Genomic DNA, 25,872 nt, shown 5'->3' on the forward strand with positions numbered 1-25,872 from the left:
ATAAAAGAGGAGAAAGCCTTCTGAATGGCAGTGTAAAGTTAATAACTCGCTTCAGAATCGCGATCCATTTAATGGAACACGTTCCGTTAGCGATCCATTGCAACCTTGATTGTTTCAATGGGTCACTAATGGAACGCACCAAAGAGCTATAAAATTTATACTTCTTTGAACGCACTAACAAACACCAAAAAAGCGGTTTTGATAGTGTTTATAAGGTGTTTTTATAGTGTTTATTAGAAAAAAATTTTGTTTGGGGGATCATTAATATCACCTTCACTTTTATAAATTGGAAATATGACTCATTTATACCATGATTGAGACTAGTGTTCTGATACCTTTATCATACAATTTTCATGAAAAATATCTATTCTGATTAACGGAAGTCAAATACATTAGATTATGTTGAAACTTCCGGTGAAATATAATTTCAGAATTTTTATACTTTTTGATGAGATGTGAGATTAAAGTAATAATAGTTGATGATGGCAGAGGCAACTACGTCAGTATCGAGTACCACACAAGTTGTTGAAGCAGAGGTATAAGATGTAACGGCAAAGAAATTGAGCGTTTCTTTTATGTTTTGCAGGTCAAGAAAAGTCACACATTATGGGTGTTTTCCCTACTTATGCTTGTCCAAGGGGGGTGTTTTAGAGTTGTGTCCAAGGGGGGTTTTGGGGGGTTGAAATGCCTTCCATAGAGGGGTGCGGATATTTTCTGGAATAGCCCAAATTGAAATAAGCTAAAATGCTAAATGCCTAGAGAGTGTCTTGTCAATTCGACCCTTCCTGTGGTTTCGATCCCTTATCATTTTCCGAAATAAGGAACGAGACGCATCTGACATCAGTAAAGTACCGGTTACGTTCGATACGTCGATGATTTAATTACCTAAGCTTATCACTCAATATGCGCAAAAAGCAGATAAATCATCAAATAAAAGGTTGCCACAGTATATATTCGATCATAATTTCATCTAAATTCCCGATTATTTGCCATTAAATCGTTGTAGTTTCCATTTAATTTTCGCTAAAGTTTCTTCCACGCCACCGGACTCTTGAAGGTGTGTATTGATTTTTCAGCCAGTAGTTGCTTCCCTTTCAAAAACCCTGTATTTTAATTACCGTTAAATTCATACTTACTGGTCCGCCATTTTTAATGCAAAATGAGGCGAGCGGCTGACGATTTCGCGGGTTGTTGTGTCATGCAATTGTCCGCGCACCTGCTCTTTTGACTCTAAATTTCTTGATTTTGCTTTGAATCTTATAATAATACATTTTGTTGCATAATGCCAGTATTTAAAAGTTTTACAGCTTCATCAAGCACAACAAAAAAGAAAATGTCGGCATTGCCCCCCTTAAATCAGATGGTCTTACCTACACAGACCCCATCCAAAAGGCTACTATCTTAAACAAACAATTTGAATCTGTCTTTTCCCCTCCCCAGCCCCTTAGTCTGAAGCATATATGTTCCAACGTCCTCTCATCCCAAGTCTCCATGATGAATAAAATCCAGGTCACCACTGAAGGTGTGGAAAAACTGCTCTATGGCCTATCCCCACATAAAGCCTCAGGACCTGATGAATTATCCCCACGCATCCTAAAAGAACTCCACCATGAAATTGCTCCTGTACTTGCCCATATATACAGGTTATCTCTCGAATCTGGCCTAGTACCCAGTGATTGGAAAAAAGCCACCGTAGCCCCCGTATTTTAAAAAGGTCCCAAGTCTAAACCTAGTAACTATCGCCCAATTTCCCTAACTTGCATTGCTTCCAAACTCCTTGAACACATTGTTGTTTCCAATCTTATGACCTATTTTGACAAGCATAAGCTACTTAGCCAGTTCCAGCACGGCTTTAGAACAGGTCACAGTTGTGAGACTCAGCTCATTAATTTCACTCAGGAACTTTACAATAACACTGAACAGGGTCAACAAACAGATGTTATTGTCATGGACTTCTCCAAGGCGTTTGACAAGGTCTATCACATTAGACTAATTTATAAACTACAAAGCCTTGGTGTCAACCCACAAATTACCAAATGGGTCAAATCTTTCCTGTCCAACCGCTCCCAGAAAGTCGCTGTTGATGGTCATTTCTCCAGTGAACTTCCTGTACTGTCTGGAGTTCCCCAGGGGTCTGTTCTTGGGCCATGTCTCTTCCTGGTATATATCAATGACTTACCAGATTCCGTCAAATGTAACGCAAGAATGTTTGCAGATGACACCATAATATACCTTACCATCAACTCCATTTCAGATAGTATATCTCTGCAACAAGACCTCATTAGCTTAGAAACCTGGGAGAAGACATGGTCCATGGAGTTCAACCCAGACAAGTGTGAAGTCCTTAGAATTTTTAGAAAGAAAAATCCTGTAGTCTACCCCTACAAACTTCACAACATAGAGTTAAAAACTTGTGAGGCAGCTAAATACTTAGGCATAACCATTTCCAAAGATCTAAACTGGTCCAAACACATTGACAATATCACTTCCAAAGCAACTTCCACTCTTCGCTTCATACAACGAAATGTCAAAACTGATAATAAAAAGGTCAAATTGCTGCCTATAGCACCTATGTCCGCTCTCAACTTGAGTACTGTTCAAGCGTCTGGCATCCTTGGCAAAAAACCCTCACTAGCAAAGTCGAAAATGTCCAAAGGTCAGCTGCTAGGTACGTCATGTATGACTACAGTTACACCATTAGTGTTACACAAATGCTGAAAACCTTAGAATGGAATACACTCCAATATAGAAGGTTACACAATTCATTAGTAATGTTTTATAAAATAAGGACCCAGACAGTTGCAGTCAACCAATCTCATCTTATTCCAACTAGAAACCTAAATTACTTAATCCCCATGTCTCACACTCAGTACTTTTCTAACTCCTACTTCCCTAGGACCATCCGACTCTGGAACTCCCTACCAACTTATGTTAAATCTAGCCCCAGTCTCAGTATCTTTAGAGAGAGGCTGGCGGTGGTCAGTATGTAATTCTGTTGCCTCTGTCCCATTTTAACTGTAGCATACTGTCTTTTTTAGCTTTTATTCTTTTAACATTGTAACATATCAGTTCTTTAACAACTGTTTCTCTGACAGCGCCGCCCAGTGATAGTCGGAAATCGACGGTTGGGTGAAAGATGTAGATGTAGATGTAGATTTTTGATTTTTTAACCAACTAATTGGTGTCTTATAGAAGGTCAAATTATAGAAGGTCAAACGAAATAAGGCTGCAGTGCCTAAAACTAATTTCTTCATCCAGAAACTAATCATCCAGTTGACATGTGTTTTTAAAAAGTTACACTTTCCAGTTTGTACATCGTTATTTTACAATTCTACATACAAGTGGCTTCAGGGTGGATTGGACAAAGTGAACTGTGCGGTAAATACTATTTTTATGCCTCCGAAGGGAGGCATATAGTTTTTGAACCGTCTGTCAGTCTGTCCGCAATTTTCGTGTCCGGTCCATATCTTTGTCATTGATGGATGGATTTTCAAATAACTTGGCATGAATGTGTACCACAGTAAGACGACGTGTCGCGCGCAAGACCCAGGTCCGTAGCTCAAAGGTCAAGGTCACACTTTGACATTAAAGGATAGTGCATTGATGGGCGTGTCCGGTCCATATCTTTGTCATCGATGGATGGATTTTCAAATAACTTGGCATGAATGTGTACCACAGTAAGACGACGTGTCGCGCGCAAGACCCAGGTCCGTAGCTCAAAGGTCAAGGTCACACTTAGACATTAAAGGATAGTGCATGGATGGGCGTGTCCGGTCCATATCTTTGTCATCGATGGATGGATTTTCAAATAACTTGGCATGAATGTGTACCACAGTAAGACGACGTGTCGCGCGCAAGACCCAGGTCCATAGCTCAAAGGTCAAGGTCACACTTAGACATTAAAGGATAGTGCATTGATGGGCGTGTCCGGTCCATATCTTTGTCAACCATTGATGGATTTTCAAATAACTTGGCATGAATGTGCACCACAGTAAGACGACGTGTCGCGCGCAAGACCCAGGGTCGTAGCTCAAAGGTCAAGGTCACAATTAGACGTTAAAGGTCATTTTTCATGATAGTGCATTGATGGGCAAGTCTGGTCCATATCTTTGTCATTCATGCATGGATTTTAAAATAACTACGCATGAATGTGTGGCACAGTAACACGACGTGTCGCGCGCAAGACCCAGCTCCGTAGGTCAAAGGTCCTAAACTCTAACATCGGCCATAACTACTCATTCAAAGTGCCATCGGGGGCATATGTCATCCTATGGAGACAGCTCTTGTTTCACATTAAACAAGACTTTCTACACATATGCATTCAGAGGGTGCAAATTAACACGAAAGCTTTTTAGTGATTCAGACCGATGACATGGTTGGTTTTATGTGTGCGTAATTTATGTATTTTACATTTCTTTGTGTTTTAAGCTGTTTATATCTTTGGAGGAATGCCCAAAATATACTTTGACCTAATTTTGACCCTCGCACATGTCTTTGTTAATGCGCATGCGCAGAAGGAAGTGTTAAGGGGATCGAAACTACAGCATAACAGGCTAATATGAAATTAGGCGCTGCCTATCTGACGGGAAAACCTAGTCATAGTGATACGGATTCTTTCTTTTTTCCTGCATAAATTGTTCTTTCTGATATTTTCTGACAGTAAGCCTGATGGTTTTGCTCTTGTTATAAAAAATAATGTTCAAAGGAAAATGTTTTAAAAAGTTTTGTTTAAATGAACGTAGATCTAATCATTTCTTCAAATGTGTCAAGACTAGACAGACAATGGAAAATAGTGTTCATGAGTTAAAGATAATAGTGATATTTGGGTGCACAGAATCTAGTCCCAAAATGCACCCATACTGGTACTGATGATAAAATAGAGAAAGGCAGTGACTAGGTAGCCGGTTCCGGCTACCTAGACCATTAGTCTACGTAGCCGGTTCCGGCTACCTAGACTAAAGGTCTAGGTAGCTGGTTCTATATATTCATATTGTTTATGAAAATAGAAGTCATGGTAGTCGGCTTTAATAATCTGTATTATAAAGGATCATTATATTACTTAAATGAATTGCATTTCTTGTGATTTATTATTTAGTATTTGTGTTTAAACAATTATTTCGCCATAGTTACACACTCCTATCATATCGGCCGACATTTCATTATGTTAAAACTTACTTGATAGATATTTGAGATAACGTAATTCATTCTTAATATAAAACAAAACAAACAGTTTAAAAAATGGGGGCCAAAAACAAAGAGCATCAACGTACATTAAATGAGGCGGCTCTACTGAACACACCGTCGTTTGTTCCTTTCGTTTTCCTATTTAAAGTGATAATTGTAAGTGATCATCACATTCTCACCTCTATGTGCTTCTATAATTATCTAATTACTACATAATTTCTCCGCCAATTTGTTTATTAGTCAGTAATCTTGATTGTTTCATTATAATTGTTTGTTTGACTATACAACCTTTTTATTCTTTAAAAGGCAGCGTATACTTAATATTAATGATGAAACGATGATCGAGTTAGATCGAATAATCATTGCGGCTGCCGACTATCGATGTTGGAGTTCTGAAATCGATGTCGCTAGCGCTTTTCGCGCAATTGATCCCTTTCCGTTCATTCCATATATCCATTATTTTCATACATTTCGTTAATTAAACCGCAAGGGACGTCACTCTCACACGTTAAAATGGCAGAAAAAAGTGTCAATGCGGACACCGAAATATTTCCCTTTCCAGGAAAAGTTTGATCAACTGTGTGGGCTTATTTTGGCTTCGAAAAAACAAAACAAGGACCACCTATTAAAGAAAACCTCAACATGCAATCTGTTATTTGCAAACTCTGCTGAAAATCATATGTGAACAAAGGTATGTTTTCGTACCCAAACTATTCGAACCCTTCATAATTCGTATGGACTTTGTGAATTATTAAACAATGATCCCGATGTACCTCTCTGTGTCTGTCAATTTGTCAACCTTATTTTGAAATAGTCTTGAACTGTCTTGTTTTATGTTTATCTTATCAAGCCAAGGAACTAAGAATCTACCAATTAAAATTATTTTTGAATATTTCTTGGATTCTGTTGTAAACCTTCTTTCTTTAAAGGACTAACAAAACATGCATGAAATTATCTGAAATGTATTGCCTAAGTGGAATCTATAATAAGAGTATAATTATAGGTAAGTCTGAATGCTTTTACTTTCGATTATATAATCGATTCAGCGTTCGACACTAACTTTTTTGCCAGGTATCCAGAAGGAATACCTGCTGGGAAATTTAGGAATCCCTGCTGAAAATTAGGAGTCCCTGATAACAAAATGTGGTTAGAACATGAAAAAACTAAAATCTAACAAACACAACTGTTTACAGTACTAGGCCTACATGTATTTTATTTCCACTTTATTTCCATTTTAACAATTTTTCCAATGACAACAATAGCTTGTATGACTTTTGCTGTAAAAGAATAATGTCATTTCTGTCCAAGTCCTCTTCCCCCTCATCTTCACTACCATCGCACTCCTCTGCGATTTGTTGTAGTTCGTCTAAATGTATGCCGCCTAGTTCATTCCCTCTTATAACCCCCTTATTTATAATCATTTTTTTTACATAAAAAAAAAATTCTGAAAAGTCTCCCTTAAATAAAAAAAGTTCAAAAAAAAAAAATGTTCCGACCTACCTACCCTAATTTTTTGAGCATGTTACCAGATACAAAGATTTTTTAGGCCTTATTAATGCAACTCCAACATACTTTATCTAAAACTAGTACATTGGTCATAACAGATTTTCTTAAACATTTCATATTTTAGGTGTTTTATTTTGCACATTGCCTAAAAGTGGGTGGGGTTTAGTGTTTGCATGCTTTTATTATCAGCAAATTCTTCTAAATAAGAGCTGCTTTGGCAACAGTGATCATATTTTTCGTAAATGCAGACGTTTTATTGGCTTTTTATTTTAGTTTGTACTAGAAAAATCTTGTAAGAAATGATAAAAATGTTCGAAAATGTCGGTCTAGAAAACAGAAGTAACAGTTAAAGTTCTTGAAAAGATAACTGTTTTAACTTTATTTTCTCATCATACCACGTATAATTTCTGCTTATTTAATTTGTTTTGCCCAAACAAAGCCTCGGCAATGATAATAAGTAATAGAAAGAGCATTGAAACTCGAGGGTAAACGATTTGTCGTTTACCCGAGAGTTTTAATGTTCTTTCTGTTTTGTATCATAGCCATCCATATATGGTAGTTGTAGGCGTTCCAGATTGCCATATACAGCAGTTCAGTGAGTACTTAAAATCCTTGCTTTACAAATGTGTAAAGCCCAGGTAAAATAAACCAATGCTAGAGGAGCAGAAAATCAATAAATACACTTCGCTGTCTACTGTTCCAGACACGCTGGCATACTTTTCTTTCCAACAGTGCGGTAACTAGCGTGCGGGTATTAAATACCTGCACACTTTTAGTTACCGCACCCTGTACTCAGAGTATACGAATTACCTGCACCAAATTTGTTAAGAAAAAACACCGAGCTATGATACAAATTTGTTATAGACCGTAACGGCCGACCGGCTCATGTAATCGTATCGAGCACACAAAATAATGGTACAAACACGATAATCTAAGGCTGCATTGTTTATCAATTAACTTGTAAACATTGATCAATAAACACCTTTGATAATGACAAGGCATATTGTACTAAATACAAACCGCGAGATAAGCATGTGTCATTTGGCGCGTGGCGTGACTGACATCTGTCGGTAGCTAATTAACATACGACACTCCGCCTACTGCCATATTTCCGCTTGTGCCTGCGAACAATATTGAAATTCACTGGGATTTTGATTGACAGGGGGCAGAACTATCGAACTTGGAACGCATCTAAATAAATTTCCGCGAGTCAAGCCAACGCAAGTGCCGTAATTTATGCGGGTAAAATACGAGTTTTTCTCGATTTTCGCGGTTCAAAACCCGGGACCTCGGGTCAACTGAAGCAAAAGACCGATGTTTGAGCGAACAAGACTGGGGAATTTCATTTTTTTAGAATCATATTTTATCTGAAAATCAAGAGTCCCGTCGGAACACCGAAATTGTGAACTTTAGGATCCCTTGCGGATGTTTGGTGTCCTCGGGATCCCAGGACACCGTTAGTGTCGAACGCTGCGATTGTGAATCGAAATAGCTGTTCAGATTCGATTCGATCATCGATTTTGTTTTGAAACCGATTTTACAACACTACTAAATATGAAAAATAATTACATATCAAAAGATCTAATTCTAAAGGATCGCCTACAATAGCAGCATTCGGCGAGTTATCTTCCCAAATGATTTAATAGGTGTCGCTACGGGCGAATAGGTCCTATCATGTGGTGTACTCTCGGCTTTTATCATAGAGTTTAAACTCTTTTGTTAACCTTTCACGCGTTTTATAGCTGACTAAAAAAGTAATTAAATTATTTAAATAGATATATTTATGTAATTTTTCAGTATCATCTATTTGGATAGCTGTTTCTTCTGTTTTTAACATAAAATTTAAAGCCTTGTATAATTTTCATCATTTTAAAATGCTGGCCAGTATATATACTGAAATATTATTGGCATTTATTTTAGAAGTGGGGCTTGCTAATTTAGCTAGCTGAAAATATTGCTAAATTTTACCCCTGTATGGATGCTTTGTTTCAAAAGGACAGTGATTACTCAGGATATATTAAGTTTGCACAAAATTACCTATCCACTGACTGCATACTGATTGTTATCATAAAAATGTGCATGTCATGTGTCCTGTTAACTCTAGGGGGTTCAAGAGTATGTAATTGAAACAGACTTAACACTTCCTGCTCCCACTTGGGTGATAATATTTGACAGTCTGATACTAATGTAATGTGTATAATAAGTTTTCTTAATAGTTTTAACATTTTGGAATAATGTCTAATAGATCTCAGATTTTGTTTTTCGGTTTCTAAAACTCTATGGCCTGAGTGATTTTATTAAATAAAGATTTAAACTTTGACAGTCTTGTTATACATTTCTAGTTTGTTTTCTATAGTTAAGAAATAAATGTGTACACATTGTCAGTGTTTTTAGCCCACCATCATCAGATGGTGGGCTATTCAAATCACTCTGCGTCCGTGGTCCGGCGTCCTTCCGTCCGTCCGTCAGTCCTTCCGTTAACAATTTCTCGTTATCGCATCTCCTCAGAAACTACCAGGGGGATTTTGACCAAACTTTGTCAGAATGATGTATTGGTACCCTAGTTGTGTCCCCCTGAAAATCAGAATGGTTCAACAAATTTTTAGTAAGTTATGGCCCTTTGTTTATTTCTATAATTTACATAGATTTATAGAGGGAAAAACTTTGAAAACCTTCTTGGCCAAAACCACAGAGCCTAGGGCTTTGATATTTGGTATGAAGCATCATCTAGTGGTCCTCTACCAAGATGATTGAAATTATTTCCCTGGGGTCTAATATGGCCCCGCCCGGGGGTCACATGGTTTATATAGACTTATATAGGGAAAAACTTTGAAAAACCTCTTGTCCAAAACCACAGGGCCTAGGGCTTTGATATTTTGTATGTGACATCATCTAGTGGTCTTCTACTAAGATTGTTCAAATTATCCCCCTAGGGTCAAATATGGCCCCGCCCCGAGGGTCACATGGTTTACATAGACTTATATAGGGAAAAACTTTGAAAATCTTCTTGTCCAAACCACAAAGCCTAGGGCTTTGATATTGTAATGTAGCATCGCCTGGTGGTTCTCTACCAAGTTTGTTAAAATTATCCCCCTAGGGTCAAATATGGCCCCGCCCTGGGGTCACATGGTTCATATAGACTTATATAGGGAAAAGCTTTTTAAAACTTCTTGTCAATAACCTACAACATTCAAATTTGGACCACATGTATGGTTTTGAGTGGCAAGATGAACCTTGACATGAGTTGACCTTGATTTTGACCTTGTGACCTACTTTCACATTTCTGTAGCTACAACCTTCAAATTTGGACCACATGCATAGTTTTGTGCACTGATATAAACTTTGACCTTGACATTGACCTAGTGACCTACTTTCACATTTTTGAAGGTACAGGCTTCAAATTTGGACCACATGCATAATTTCGTGTTCCGAAATGAAATTTGACATTGATTTTGACCCAGTGACCTACTTTCACATTTCTCAAGCTACAGCCTTCAAATTTGGACCACATGCATGGTTTTATGTACCGAAACAAACTTTAACCTTTACATTGACCTAGTGACCTACTTTCACATTTTTGAAGGTACAGGCTTCAAATTTGGACCACATGCATAGTTCTGTATTCCAAAATAAAATTTGACCTTGATTTTGACCTAGTGACCTACTTTCACATTTCTCAAGCTACAGCCTTCAAATTTGGACCACTTGCATAGTTTTGTGTACCGAATTAAACTTTGACCTTAAGATTGATCTAGTGACCTACTTTCACATTTCTCAAGCTACAGCTTTCTAATTTGGACCACATGCACAGTGTTGTGTACGGAAATGAAATTTGACCTTGAGCTAGTCAGTAAGTCTTGAAATTTGGAACACTCAAAAATGGCACATTGGTGGGCGCCAAGATCACTCTGTGATCTCTTGTTGTTGATTAACAATGTTCATTAACAATATTTAAACTAATTGTTAGGGTGATATCTCAAGACAAATATGCGAGTGACAACTTCCCCATAAAGTACTGTGTCAAACCCACAGTGAACAATTAAGAGATTGAATCAATGACCATTTATTGGAAGTTTATATTTCACTTTACGTGGGCATTGACTGAATATTAAAGAGGCTGCACCATAAATTGAAGTTAATAGAGGTATATCAATTTGAAAATAGAGATCATTTATGCCTCATTGATGATATTTTCATGAAATACATAAGAAAACGGCTGTAATAATTAACTGGGCTGATGGACATCTTATCAAAAGAGCATACGTTCGAACATTTTACAGTAATTATTATTATAATTTCTATATTATTCAACACCTAACTGCATTAAACTGTGTATACAGATCTTTCCGATTAAGTTGTAACTTTAGGAATATATACTACTGATCCTTATTTAAAGAATATATAGTCTGAATACTTGCACAATGATAATTGTTTAAGGATTTTCAAAGGAGGGCATTTCAATATTGAAAATATACTTAAAATCTAAATAAAAGCATTTATTTCACGATTTACAAATATAACAATAATACAGTCCATAGATAAACTGACGCCTGGAAAATGCACTTAAAAACAGACCTTACAGCAAATCTCAAGTATAGACTATCAATAAATATCATAAAGCTCTTTCCTCAATTGCTCAAGTAATGAACAGCTGAATTTTGATGACATTGTCAGATACTTTTCAAATCTACTAATATTTTGAAGTGACAGCGACTGAATAACGATATGTATAGTGTAATCAATTCTAGGACCTATTCGCATGTAGCGCCACACATAAGCGCACCTGTTTAATCAGGGGAGTTAACTGACCGATATCGCCCATTGACATCATCTATCAAAACAAAAAATAATATACATTTGTGCATAACAAACTACAAATCATTAAAAAAACTTATTTTAAGAATTTAAAAACACGCCGATGACGATAAAAACACTCTTATTATTTGTTAATAACATAACAAAATATCAGCTGATATGGTATGAATACGTAGATACGGCGAAATGAACAGGTAAATAACTAATATTAAATAACAAATCACAAAAAATGTAATTTATTTAAATAATGTGATAATCCTTTGTAATACAGTTTATCAAAGACGGCTAGCTTGACTTACATGTTCATATACGACATGTATACATGTACATATAGAGCCGGCTACCTAGACCTTTAGTCTAGGTAGCCGGAACCGGCTACATAGACTAAAGGTCTAGGTAGCCGGAACCGGCTACCTAGCCACTTCCATAGAGAAAAGTGGAAACTTAACAGGTCGCTCAATACGACAAAAACGAAACTGTTGCATAAACCCAGACAGATGAGGGATTTTTACACTACCTGTCACTTTTTTTATTTCTGCAAATTGTTATCATTTATTTGTATCAAAATAATGCTTAACATTTGCTGAAAACTTTACATAATTCAAATTTATATTTAGTAAGCAAATTTTAACTCACTCAAAGTGAGGGCTGGAAAGACCTAGCTAGGCCTACCGGCCGGGGTATGTAAAATGGGGACTCTACAAACATTGATAAATTCGACCACTTTGCCATTTACAAAATTTTCCTCATAGTATTATATATGGTGCAACTGTCATTCAGAAGTGACCCATTGTCAGGCCTTTATGTGTTTACAGTGAGCATGCGTAAAAAACACCCTCTTCCCCAGTAGTTTTGGATAAATATTTTATTATACAGATAAATGTAAGTCATTGATTTATACAGAATATTACCAATTTTGTTTTTGTTTACACCAGTTGGTGTTGTAAGTGGTTGCTATTAGATTGTGTGTTCCATTGTATAAATAACCGATCACAATCAGATAATTCCAAGGTGGTCGACTTTATCATCTGTCCGGGTTTATCATCAGTACCAGTAGGCCGCCAATTACGTACTTAGTTTTAAAACTGTTCAGTATTACCCTCTTCGGTAATTACCTACACTTGGCCCTATGCACCTCAACGGTCATGCCTTTGCTATCAATTTGTTTCTCTAATACAAATTTCTGAATTTGGGAATGCACATATTCTTTTCAGTTCATTTGTTATAAATAGTTTCTAAAAACAAAAAAATAAAAACAACAATTTACACATTATGCCTGCGTAACATCACATTCAACTTCATGTTCTTCTGATATTCTTTTTAGTATAGATGCCGGAACTTATATAATCCTGCTATCTTAAACACTGACTATTTCAATTCTTTAAAATGTCATTATTGTCAAAAATTAATGACACTCTTTTAGGACAAATTATGGTACAGCTATGGTAAAACTCATGTATGTGGGAATGACAAACAACCATTTACATGTAAAGTTCTTATTTCAAATTCATTCCAGACAGTTCTTGACCAGAATTTTATCTATTACACAAACACTCTTGGTAGAAATTCAAGAAATCCAATTTAATTTACCTAACTCCTTAAAGTCTGGGGCCATTTTTTGAATATGATTAAGAATAATTTCTTAGCTTGATAGATATCGTAGTTTGTGCCTCTCAAGTTTATAGCCAAAATTTTTCCAAGTGTAAAAATGAATTAATTTTTTGAGAAAGTACTTGCAAATGCCAATGTATGTGAAAGACTGTGGAAGGGAGGGGAGATAAGCAAAAATTTACAGACAGAACATTGGTTAACTATACTCATTATTGATTTCTGTTCCAATAATTGCAAAAAAATGTGATAAATATCAATAAAAAAAAATGGGCCTTAGCGAAAAAACAATCAAAAATTTCAGGCATTTTTCGAGATTCGAACTCTGACCTCGCGCATGGAAAATATGTGTGCTAACCACTGAACCACGGTGAATTGTGACACAATTGTGTGATAAAATTATGTATATAAATCAATTTTGTTAGGGCAGTGTGTCTAAATTCGTTTTACTTTGACATTTTTTAAATTATTGGCTTTTCTACACTAAAAAACATAAATCAACGATGATTATGTTATTCAAACAGTGCTGTAATGTAGCTTACATCATAATTCAAGATTGGTAACAAAAAGCGGGCCGCTTGAAACATCCATAAACTCGTTACATGAAGAAACCCGAATAACACCGATTTCTGTTGATACCGCAAATTTTCAACTACATAGAATAATTTGTTTTGATAATGCGGCCCCGGATCGTTCATAAGCAATTTTATTTTATGAAATATCGTCCTGAAAATTATTTATTGCGCAAGCATGGCAGCAGTTCCGGGAATTATGGGTAAAAACAACAACAACGAAAATGGTGAAGGTATAGAACAAATTCCCAAGTTGAACGGTATATAGGTTTACTTTGACATATACACGTACACATTATCTATAGACGGAAAAACCTTCGATTTTCCCGTATTAAAATAAATAGATCGGCATCTTGAAAGGTAGTCTCAATTTTTTACTGCAAGGAAGACCGATTTTACAGACTTGTCATTTACTGTATGTCTGTAGTCCAAATAATTGTACTCGAGAGTTGGATATCGTTATATATTTTTGACTTGTCAATATCCGCCTCCGAGTACAAACTAGAAAAGGAAAAGAATTTGTTAGCACCGTCCTCTTCTTATCGTAAATAACACCCAATGGGATCTGTCGGGCGGGAAATTATGTTATAATAAAGTGACGGATCAAAAAAAGAAATACATACATAGAAAGCCTGTAATTTTTTCTTTTCAATAATGTATATGTTGAGCACAAATAACCGATCTGCGCTATTTACCAAACGCACAGCGCATATAACAAATTTTTGTACATTGGTTATATACGCAACGATTTACCAATCGTTGCGCAGGATAAATTTAACCTGCGCGATTTACCAAATGCGCAGCGCAGATAACAAATGTAATTTTATGTATCAGAAATTTGCATTTCGTGTTTGATAAATCATGCAGTTGGTCAGTTTATTAATAAATATAGATGTCAAATGCTGAATATCTTGATACTTAAATTATGTGTCATAAATTTGTTTCTACATCAGTAAATTCACGGCAGTCGGTCACCAGGTTTCAATACCTCCGATCTTATACAAGATGCAATAAAACCCAAACATGCGTGAAGGTGTGATTTCCTCCAGCTTGCACACGTCTTCCTCTGGTATGTTTTAGGCTATTTTTATAATTTTCTACTTCACCCGAGCACACACTTAGCAAAATATCATTTTTAGCTCATCTGATTTTTTGGAAAAAAAATGAGTTATTGTCATCACTTAAGCGGTTGTCGGCGTCGGCGTCTGCGTCGGCGTTGCCTGGTTAAGTTTTATGTTTAGGTCAGCTTTTCTCCTAAACTATCAAAGCTATTGCTTTGAAACTTGGAATAATGGTTCACCATCATAAGCTGACCCGGTATAGCAAGAAACATAACTCCATCTTGCTTTTTGCAAGATTTATGGCCCCTTTTGTACTTAGAAAATATCAGATTTCTTGGTTAAGTTTTATGTTTAGGTCAACTTTTCTCCTAAACTATCAAAGCTATTGCTTTGAAACTTGGAATACTTGTTCACCATCATAAGCAGACCCTGTACATCAAGAAACATAACTCCATCTTGCTTTTTGCAAGAATTATTGCCCCTTTTGGACTTAGAAAATCAGTTTTATTGGTTAAGTTTTATGTTTAGGTCAGCTTTTATCCTAAACTATCAAAGCTATTGCTTTAAAACTTGCAACACTTGTTCACCATCATAAGCTGACCCTGTACAGCAAGAAACATAACTCCATCCTGCTTTTTGCAAGATTTATGGCCCCTTTTGGACTTAGAAAATATCAGATTTCTTGGTTAAGTTTTATGTTTAGGTCAACTTTTTCTCTTAAACTATCGCTTTGAAACTTGCAACACTTGTTCACCATCATAAGCTGACCCTGTAAAGCAAGCAACATAACTCCATCCTGCTTTCTGCTGTAATTATTGCCCCTTTTGGACTTAGAAAAATCATTTTCTTGGTTGAATATTATGTTTAAGTCAACTTTTCTCATAAACTATCAAAGCTATTGCTTTAAAACTTGCAACAGTTTTTCACCATCATAAGTGGACACTGTACATCAAGAAACATAACTCTATCCTGCTTTTTGCAAGAATGATGGCCCTTTTTAGACTTAGAAAATCATGGGTAGGACAATATTTCTATAATACAAAAAAAATCAGATGAGCGTCAGCACCGGCATGGCGGTGCTCTTGTTATCATATTGAAATATCTTGAAATTTCACAATAGTATTCTTTTTACCAACGGGAGCATATCTCTCAACATGTCTAAGATAAAAGATGAAATAAAAAAGTCACAGAATTAAAAGAAAATTCTTACAGATCTTATCTATATTATTATTATTTTATAGTACAAAATCAATTGAATAAAGGATAGGCCTAATTTTCATCAAAACGTAAACAAAATTTTATATTTTGTAGCTGCACAAGATATGTGTGCGGTGCCCTGCGCTAACTGAAAATCTGGAAATTACTCTGATAACTTGAATATCTTTTATAAATAATATTAACTTTTACTTAGATTTATGATTACAGACTAAAACTATAGGCTTTTTTACAAATCTAAATGGATCTATAATGTTACACGTGTAACTTGCATGGGAGGTCGGTCCTGCGCTAAAAGCAAAGTTAGAAATTACACTGTATTTCAAATGTATTTCATTCATAAAATAGAAAAAGTGGAAACTCCACAGGTCGCTCAACACAACAAAAACGAAAATGTTGCAGGCTCGGTTTGATTGAGCCTGTTCATGGACGGTAGTTAAAATGCATGCTACCGTCCACGCCCTCTAGCCCCGGGTTGAGCAGAACTCAACATTTACACATGCTAAAAGTACAAAAAACAATTTAGAGACATCTGCATATGTGTTCATACGGCGGTGCACATGGAACCTTCAATGCTACACTAGCGTGTAATTCCATGAAAAGCGGCGTATGGTCCCCAGTTAAAATAATGGGTTTGCCCAAAATGAGAAAACAATAAGCAGAACTAAACAAACTGGAATTTAGATAGGGGATCTGAGGTTATGGAGCCTGCATATCACAGGAACTGCCAAAAGACAAAATTAAAAAGCAGGCACCATATCCAAGGGGTGATTAAACAATACCCAAAACTATGAAAGTGGGAGTATTGGAACCACCCAGGCCGAAATGTTCATGCTGAGAAACTAAACAGTACCAGTAACACGACATAAAAGTCGTGCTGAACGATCTGAGAAGATCGAAATATAACAGCTCTGGTTAAAGTTTTGATGCACTTTCACGCTATCTCAGTTATTACTAAATGGATTTGAATCAAACTTAAAATAGTTGTTTAGCTTCATCACTCATATCATATGACAATATGACCAGTATTTCATGAATTATCCCCCTTTTTACTTAAAATTTCAGGCTAAAGTTTTGATGCACTTCCACTCTATTTCAGTCATTACTAAATGGATTTGATTCAGAATTAAAATAGTTGTTCCACCTTATCACTCACATTATATGACACAAGATGCATAACTCTGGCACCAATTTCACACGAATTATGTCCCCTTTTACTTAGAAATTAAGGTTAATTTTGATGCATTTTCACTATTATCTCAGTTATTACTGAATGGATTTGATTCATACTTGAAGCAGTTGTTCCATATTGTCACCCACCTCACATGACACAAAGTGCATAACTCTTGCACCAATATTTCATGAATTATCCCCGCTTTTTACTTAATTTTCAGGTTAAAGTTTTGATGCATTTTCACTGTATCTCAGTTATTACTAAATGGATTTGATCCAAACTTAAATTAGTTGTTCCACCTTATCACTCACATCATATGACACAAGGTGCATAACTCTGGCACCAATTTTTAGCTCACCTGAGCACGAAGTGCTCAAGGTGAGCTTTTGTGATCGCCCTGTGTCCGTCTTCCGTCGTCTTCCGTCTGTCGTCAACAATTTGACTGTTAACATTCTAGAGGTCACAATTTTGATCCAATCTTAATGAAACTTGGTAAGAATGTTACCCTCAATAAAATCTTGGACAAGTTCGATATTGGGTCATCTGGGGTCAAAAACTAGGTCACCAGGTGGTCAAGTCAAAGGAAAAGCTTGTTAACACTCTAGAGGTCACAGTTTTGGCCCAATCTTAATGAAACTTGGTCAGAATGTTACCCTCAATAAAATCTAAAAATGGATGAGTTCAATATTGGGTCATCTGGGGTCAAAAACTAGGTCACCAGATCAAATCAAAGGAAAAGCTTGTTAACACTGTAGAGGCCATATTTATGACTGTATCTTCATGAAAATTGGTCAGAATGTTAATCTTGATGATCTTTAGGTCCAGTTTGAATCTGGGTCATGTAGGATCAAAAACTAGGTCACTAGGTCAAATCAAAGGAAAATCTAGTGAACACTCTAGAGGTCATATTTATGACCATATCTTAATGAAACTTGGTTAGAATGTTAATCTTGATGATTTTTAGGTCAAGTTCAAATCTGGGTCAGGTGGGGTCAAAAACTAGGTCACTTGGTCAAATCAAAGGAAAAGCTTGTTAACACTCTAGAGGCCACATTTATGACTTTATTTTCATAAAACTTAGTCAGAATGTTAATCTTGATGATCTTTAGGTCAAGTTTGAATCTGGGTCATGTGGGATCAAAAACTAGGTCACCGGGTCAGATCAAAGGAAAAGCTAGTTAACACTCTAGAGGCCACATTTATGACCATATCTTAATGAAACTTGGTCAGAATGTTAATCTTGATGATCTTTAGGTCAATAGGTCAGGTGAGCGATACAGGGCCTTCATGGCCCTCTTGTTTATGAATTATGCCCCCTTTTACTTCGAATTTAAGGTTAATTTTGATGCATTTTCACTATATCTCAGTTATTACCAAATGGATTTGATTCAGACTTGAACTAGTTGTTCCACTTCGTTGCCCACATCATATAACACAAGGTGCATACAAATGTAACTCTTGCACCAATATTTTATGAATTATGCCCCCTTTTTGCTTAGAATTATACTTATTTAATGTTTTAATGCTTTATCTCTATTATTTACTTAATATTTTTGATACAGACTCAAGCTATTGTCCAATATTTTCATCCACCATTGGAGTCATTAAACACTCCAGTGACAGCTCCAGCTTCCTCAGATGTACCCAGTTTCACTATCCAGCATTGAAATAGTCGAGCGCGCTGTCTCCTGTGACAGCTCTTGTATATTTTGTAGGTACAGCCTACACGTAACATGACTTGTATATTTTTGTACTTTAATAGTTAAATTTCTTTTTATTGCAATTTTGTGTTCCTATACTAACAATACCCAACAGTTATATGTTGTCATTCTGTTTGGTTCGAAAACGTCTGCATTATAGATTTTAAGTGCACAACTTTTCCATGTAGTGTACATAGGTTCTCTTTTGATGTTTTTAAAACCTAACTGTTTATCTTTGTTCGCAATTTGGCAAAAATTAAAAGATTATTCTAGAGGTAAGTTGATAGGTTTCTATTTTTATTTGCAATAACGACTTAAAATTTATTATAAAATTAAAAACATTCTGTTTAGTAACAAATTTTTATTGCCAGTAAAAACTGTCCATATAAAATTCTGTTTGGTTCGAAAACGTCTGCATTATAGATTTTAAGTGCACAACTTTTCCATGTAGTGTACATAGGTTCTCTTTTGATGTTTTTAGCTCACCTGTCACAAAGTGACAAGGTGAGCTTTTGTGATCGCGCGGTGTCCGTCGTCCTTCTGTGCGTCCGTAAACTTTTGCTTGTGACCACTCGAGAGGTCACATTTTTCATGGGATCTTTATGAAAGTTGGTCAGAATGTTCACCTTGACGATATCTAGGTCAAGTTGGAAACTGGGTCACATGCCTTCAAAAACTAGGTCAGTAGGTCTAAAAATAGAAAAACCTTGTGACCTCTCTAGAGGCCATAATTTTCAATGGATCTTCATGAAAATTAGTCAGAATGTTCATCTTGATGATATCTAGGTCAAGTTTGAAACTGGGTCACGTGTGGTCAAAAACTAGGTCAGTAGGTCTTAAAATAGAAAAACCTTGTGACCTCTCTGGAGGCCATATATTTCACAAGATCTTCATGAAAGTTGGTCAGAACGTTCACCTTGATGATATCTAGGTCAAGTTCAAAACATGGTCACGTGCCATCAAAAACTAGGTCAGTAGGTCAAATAATAGAAAAACCTTGTGACCTCTCTAAAGGCCATATTTTTCATGGGATCTGTATGAAAGTTGGTCTGAATGTTCGTCTTGATGATATCTAGGTCAAGTTTGAAACTGGGTCACATGCGGTCAAAAACTAGGTCAGTAGGTCTAAAAATAGAAAAACCTTGTGACCTCTCTAGAGTCCATATATTTCACAAGATCTTCATGAAAGTTGGTCAGAGCGTTCACCTTGATGATATCTAGGTCAAGTTCGAAACTGGGTCACGTGCGGTCAAAAACTAGGTCAGTAGGTCAACTAATAGAAAATCTTTGTGACCTCTCTAAAGGCAATATTTTTCATGGGATCTGCATGAAAGTTGGTCTGAATGTTCATCTTGATGATATCTAAGTCATTTTCGAAACTGGGTCACATGCGGTCAAAAACTAGGTCAGTAGGTCTAAAAATAGAAAAGCCTTGTGACCTTTCTAGAGGCCATATATTTCACAAGATCTTCATGAAAATTGGTCAGAACGTTCACCTTGATGATATCTAGGTCAGGTTCGAAACTGGGTCATGTGCCATCAAAAACTAGGTCAGTAGGTCAAATAATAGAAAAATCTTGTGACCTCTCTAAAGGCCATATTTTTCATGGGATCTGTATGAAAGTTGGTTTGAATGTTCATCTTGATGATATCTAGGTCAGGTTCGAAACTGGGTCACATGCGGTCAAAAACTAGGTCAGTAGGTCTAAAAATAGAAAAACCTTGTGACCTCTTTTGAGGCCATATATTTCATGAAATCTTCATGAAAATTTGTCAGAATGTTCACCTTGATGATATCTAAGTCAAGTTCGAAAGTGGGTCACATGCCATCAAAAACTAGGTCAGCAGGTCAAATAATAGAAAAACCTTGTGACCTCTCTAGAGGCCATATTTTCCATGGGATCTGTATGAAAGTTGGTCTGAATGTTCATCTTGATGATATCTAGGTCAAGTTTGAAAGTGGGTCAAGTGCCATGAAAAACTAGGTCAGTAGGTCAAATAATAGAAAAACCTTCTGACCTCTCTAAAGGCCATATTTTTCAATGGATCTTCATGAAAGTTGGTCTGAATGTTCATCTTGATGATATCTAGGCCAAGTTCGAAACAGGGTCATATGCGGTCAAAAACTAGGTCAGTAGGTCTAAAAAAAGAAAAACCTTGTGACCTCTCTAGAGGCCATACTTATGAATGGATCTCCATAAAAATTGGTCAGAATGTTCACCTTGATGATATCTAGGTCAAGTTCGAAAGTGGGTCACATGCCTTCAAAAACTAGGTCAGTAGGTCAAATAATGAAAAAACGTTGTGACCTCTGTAGAGGCCATATTTTTCATGGGATCTGTATGAAAGTTGGTCTGAATGTTTATCTTGATGATATCTAGGTCAAGTTTGAAACTGGGTCAACTGCGATCAAAAACTAGGTCAGTAGGTCTTGAAATAGAAAAACCTTGTGACCTCTCTAGAGGCCATACCCTTGAATGGATCTTCATGAAAATTTGTCAGAATGTTCACCTTGATGATATTTAGGTCAAGTTTGCAACTGGGTCACGTGCCTTAAAAAACTAGGTCAATAAGTCAAATAATAGAAAAACCTTGTGACCTCTCTAGAGACCATATTTTTCAATGGATCTTCATGAAAATTGGTCAGAATTTTTATCTTGATAATATATAGGTCAAGTTCAAAACTGGGTCACATGAGCTCAAAAACGAGGTCACTATGTCAGTTAATAGAAAAAACGACGTCATACTCAAAACTGGATCATGTGGGAAGAGGTGAGCGATTCAGGACCATCATGGTCCTCTTGTTAAAAGTAAAGGTCCAGTGCTTAAGGTTTAATGATCAATGAACATTTCTATATATTTGTGCAAACTACAAATTGCAAATATTTCAGTAATTATTTTTATTGAGGAATTATTAATGTAAAATGATATGTTGGGTGAAAAGTTTGAGTGGTCTTTAGAAGTATTGAGTACAAATTTTGAATGTTTTTATGCCCCCGAAGGGAGGCATATAGTTTTTGAACCGTCTGTCTGTCGGTCTGTCCGCAATTTTCGTGTCCAGTCCATATCTTTGTCATCGATGGATGGATTTTCAAATAACTTGGCGTGAATGTGTACCACAGTAAGACGACGTGTCGCGTGCAAGACCCAGGTCCCTAGCTCAAAGGTCAAGGTCACACTTAGACATTAAAGGATAGTGCATTGATGGGCGTGTCTGGTCCATATCTTTGACATCGATGGATGGATTTTCAAATAACTTGGCATGAATGTGTACCACAGTAAGACGACGTGTCATGCGCAAGACCCAGGTCCGTAGCTCAAAGGTCAAGGTCACACTTAGACGTTAAAGGATAGTGCATTGATTGGCGTGTCTGGCGCATATCTTTGTCATCAATGGATGGATTTTCAAATAACTTGGCATGAATGTGTACCACAGTAAGACGACTTGTCACGCGCATGACCCAGGTTCCTAGCTCAAAGGTCAAGGTCACACTTAGACATTAAAGGATAGTGCATTGATGGGCGTGTCCATCCATATTTTTGTCAACGATGGATGAATTTTCAAATAACTTGGCATGAATGTGTACCACAGTAAGACGACGTGTTGCACGCAAGACCCAGGTCCATAGCTCAAAGGTCAAGGTCACACTTAGACGTTAAAGGTCATTTTTCATGATAGTGCATTGATGGGCATGTCCAGTCCATATCTTTGTCATTCATGCATGGATTTTAAAATAACTATGCATGAATGTGTGACACAGTAAGATGACATGTCGCGCGCAAGACCCAGCTCCTTAGGTCAAAGGTCCTAAACTCTAACATTGGCCATAACTATTCATTCAAAGTGCCATCGGGGGCATGTGTCATCCTATGGAGACAACTCTTGTTTCTTGTCTATTTCAGGTAAAGACTATGCAAGAAATAGTGTCTGACTAGTTTTCCTGCAATATTCCTGCACAAGGAATTTTTACATTTTTCTGTTTATACATATTTACCTAACATGTTCCCATCATTGTTCTGTCCTTACCATATATGGCACATTATTATTATGTAGTATTAGTTCTACAAGAATGTGGCCTTCTGACGAACTGGAAGATGACAGGAACACGAAAAACGTAGGGACGACAATTAGATGCACCACGACAAGTAACAGCGCTGACTGGATATAATTGCGATATAATTGCGTCAAAAATACATAACATCGAAGATACATTACGTCAGAGATATATGATGTCAGATACATATTATGTCAGAGATATAACGTCAAAGATACACAATTACGATGAAGAAATATTGCCTTATGCAGCTTATACATACTACTTGGTACCGCGTGGAATGGTCTGTGACTAAAATATCCTTGGAGAATTTATGGTGCTTACCTGACATCACTGCAAAAGACTTCTCATGCAGATTAATATTTTTGTTTCATCATGTTTTGTTTACTCCAGAAGCAAAAGCCATTTATAAGTATACAAATGTGTAGACCTATATTAATTTTCACCAGTATATTAGTATGGTCAAATATAAATTTTTCATAAAAACAAACAATTTTGATATGATGGATATTTTAAAGACATTTGAATTTTCTAAGAGTGTAACTACCCAAATGTTAAACTTATTTAACGACTGCTATTGAAATAGTTAATAAAACCTTCTAAGTACACAGAACACTAACATGTAAACTGATAATAGCATAGGGGTAATAAAATGTGCAGCATCCCTCACCCACCAACCCCACCCCAACAAAACCTACCATAAGGCAGAACTTCACTTTACAATACAGTATGTAGAAACATTGGATTGACTCTGGGATCCCGAAGGACCAGAGAAAAAAATAAACAACACTGAGATGCCTCCAGGATCCCGAAGGACTAGAGAAAAAAATAAACAACACTGAGATGACTCCAGGATCCCGAAGGACCAGAGAAAAAATAAACAACACTGAGATGACTCCAGGATCCCGAAGGACCAGAGAAAAAATAAACAACAAAGTCTGAGACCAAATAAAGGGAGACTTTTTTTCGGCCACCACATGGCACTTGAAGACTGCTGTGACAGTTAATAAAATATGCAAGAGGGTGTAAAATGATAACAGACTCTGTCTATTTGAATTCGAACAAAAAATTCATATTCGTCTCACTCCAAAACTGTTTTTCTCAAACACGAAAATTGCCAATGACGTTTACCTGTAATGAGAAAAGTGCCACTGTTTCTATTGTTCTACAGAAAAAAGTAAATATTATGACAATATGCACAATTCCGTAAACGAAAGGTATATAACTAAGTCTCATATACAGTACAGCCAGCGCGGCACCTTCAAAAACCCTTCGACCCTCGCGGGTAAAAAAAATTGGGTGTACAGTCGCGATGGCCGGACACCCGTCGGCCCTCGCGGTCATGATCGCAGCGGTTCATGGTGGACGGCCGCGAGGATTCGCAGTGTTCACGCGAGGGACCATCGCGGTCAACGTTTTATTATAACATTAAATATTTAACAGTATATTGTATTACTTAATTGTTAAATTTATTATCTATAATGTATTTATTATAAATATACAATATGTATCATTTATTAGCTCATCTGATTTTTTGAAAAAAAATGATGAGTTATTGTCATAACTTGAGCGGTTGTCGGCGTCTGCGTCGGCGTCGGCGTTGCTTGGTTAAGTTTTATGTTTAGGTCAGCTTTTCTCCTAAACTATCAAAGCTATTGCTTTGAAACTTGGAATACTTGTTCACCATCATAAGCTGACCCTGTATAGCAAGAAACATAACTCCATCTTTTATTTTGCAAGATTTATGGCCCCTTTTGTACTTAGAAAATATCAGATTTCTTGGTTAAGTTTTATGTTTAGGTCAACTTTTCTCCTAAACTATCAAAGCTATTGCTTTGAAACTTGGAATACTTGTTCACCATCATAAGCAGACCCTGTACATCAAGAAACATAACTCCATCTTGCTTTTTGCAAGAATTATTGCCCCTTTTGGACTTAGAAAATCAGTTTTCTTGGTTAAATTTTATGTTTAGGTCAACTTTTATCCTAAACTATCAAAGCTATTGCTTTAAAACTTGCACCAGTTTTTCACCATCATAAGTGGACCCTGTACAGCAAGAAACATAACTCCATCCTGCTTTTTGCAAGAATGATGGCCCCTTTTGGACTTAGAAAATATCAGATTTCTTGGTTAAGTTTTATGTTTAGGTCAACTTTTTCTCTTAAACCATCAAAGCTATTGCTATAAAACTTGCAACTGTTGTTCACCATCATAAGCTGACCCTGTAAAGCAAGCAACATAACTCCATCCTGCTTTTTGCAATAATTATTGCCCCTTTTGGACTTAGAAAAATCATTTTCTTGGTTGAGTATTATGTTTAAGTCAACTTTTCTCATAAACTATCAAAGCTATTGTTTTAAAACTTGCAACAGTTTTTCACCATCATAAGTGGACACTGTACATCAAGAAACGTAACTCTATCCTGCTTTTTGCAAGAATGATGGCCCTTTTTAGACTTAGAAAATCATGGGTAGGACAATATTTCTATTATACAAAAAAAATCAGATGAGCGTCAGCACCAGCAAGGCGGTGCTCTTGTTCATTTTACTCGTCTACCCTTATCACGCCTTACTGTTGTTATCTACGTCAGATATTTTCAATGTTTTGATTTTGGTTTATTGTCATTGACGATAATACCTTTTTCAATAAATTATATCCAAATTGTAAGTACGGTAATTGTGTGAAGGGATGTTTTACACAGACATTGTATCGAATTGTGATACGTTGATTGCATTCACAGGATATTTTCATATAATTGCCTGTTATTTACACATGTCAAATTTTGACACGTTGTTGGCGTAATTTTAAATAGAAAGGGCTCGTGCATAATCGCAAGTGTTAATAACAAAATAAAATAGCCGATAGAAGTTTTTTTTTTTTTATCTCTGAAGGAATATAATTTTGTTCTATGGGTATAGACTCCATTATGAAAAATTTGTTTTGAAAAACCAGAGTTGAATCAAGTTCTACATTGCAGAAAA

The 25,872-nt window shown here is 36.4% G+C and overlaps 1 protein-coding gene across 1 annotated transcript in view; it reads left to right on the forward strand.

Moving 5' to 3' along the window:
* The first annotated feature begins 377 nt into the window (after window positions 1-377).
* Window positions 378-25,872, forward strand: part of LOC123554294 (E3 ubiquitin-protein ligase PPP1R11-like) — a 49,876-nt gene continuing 24,381 nt past the window's right edge. Inside the window, exon 1 of the mRNA XM_045344344.2 lies at window positions 378-536. Coding sequence (XP_045200279.2) covers window positions 480-536 — 57 coding nt within the window. The 5' untranslated portion in view covers window positions 378-479. The remainder of the gene's footprint in view (window positions 537-25,872) is intronic.

The sequence above is a fragment of the Mercenaria mercenaria genome, chromosome 15 (assembly GCF_021730395.1).
Source record: "Mercenaria mercenaria strain notata chromosome 15, MADL_Memer_1, whole genome shotgun sequence".
Lineage (NCBI taxonomy): Eukaryota > Metazoa > Mollusca > Bivalvia > Venerida > Veneridae > Mercenaria > Mercenaria mercenaria.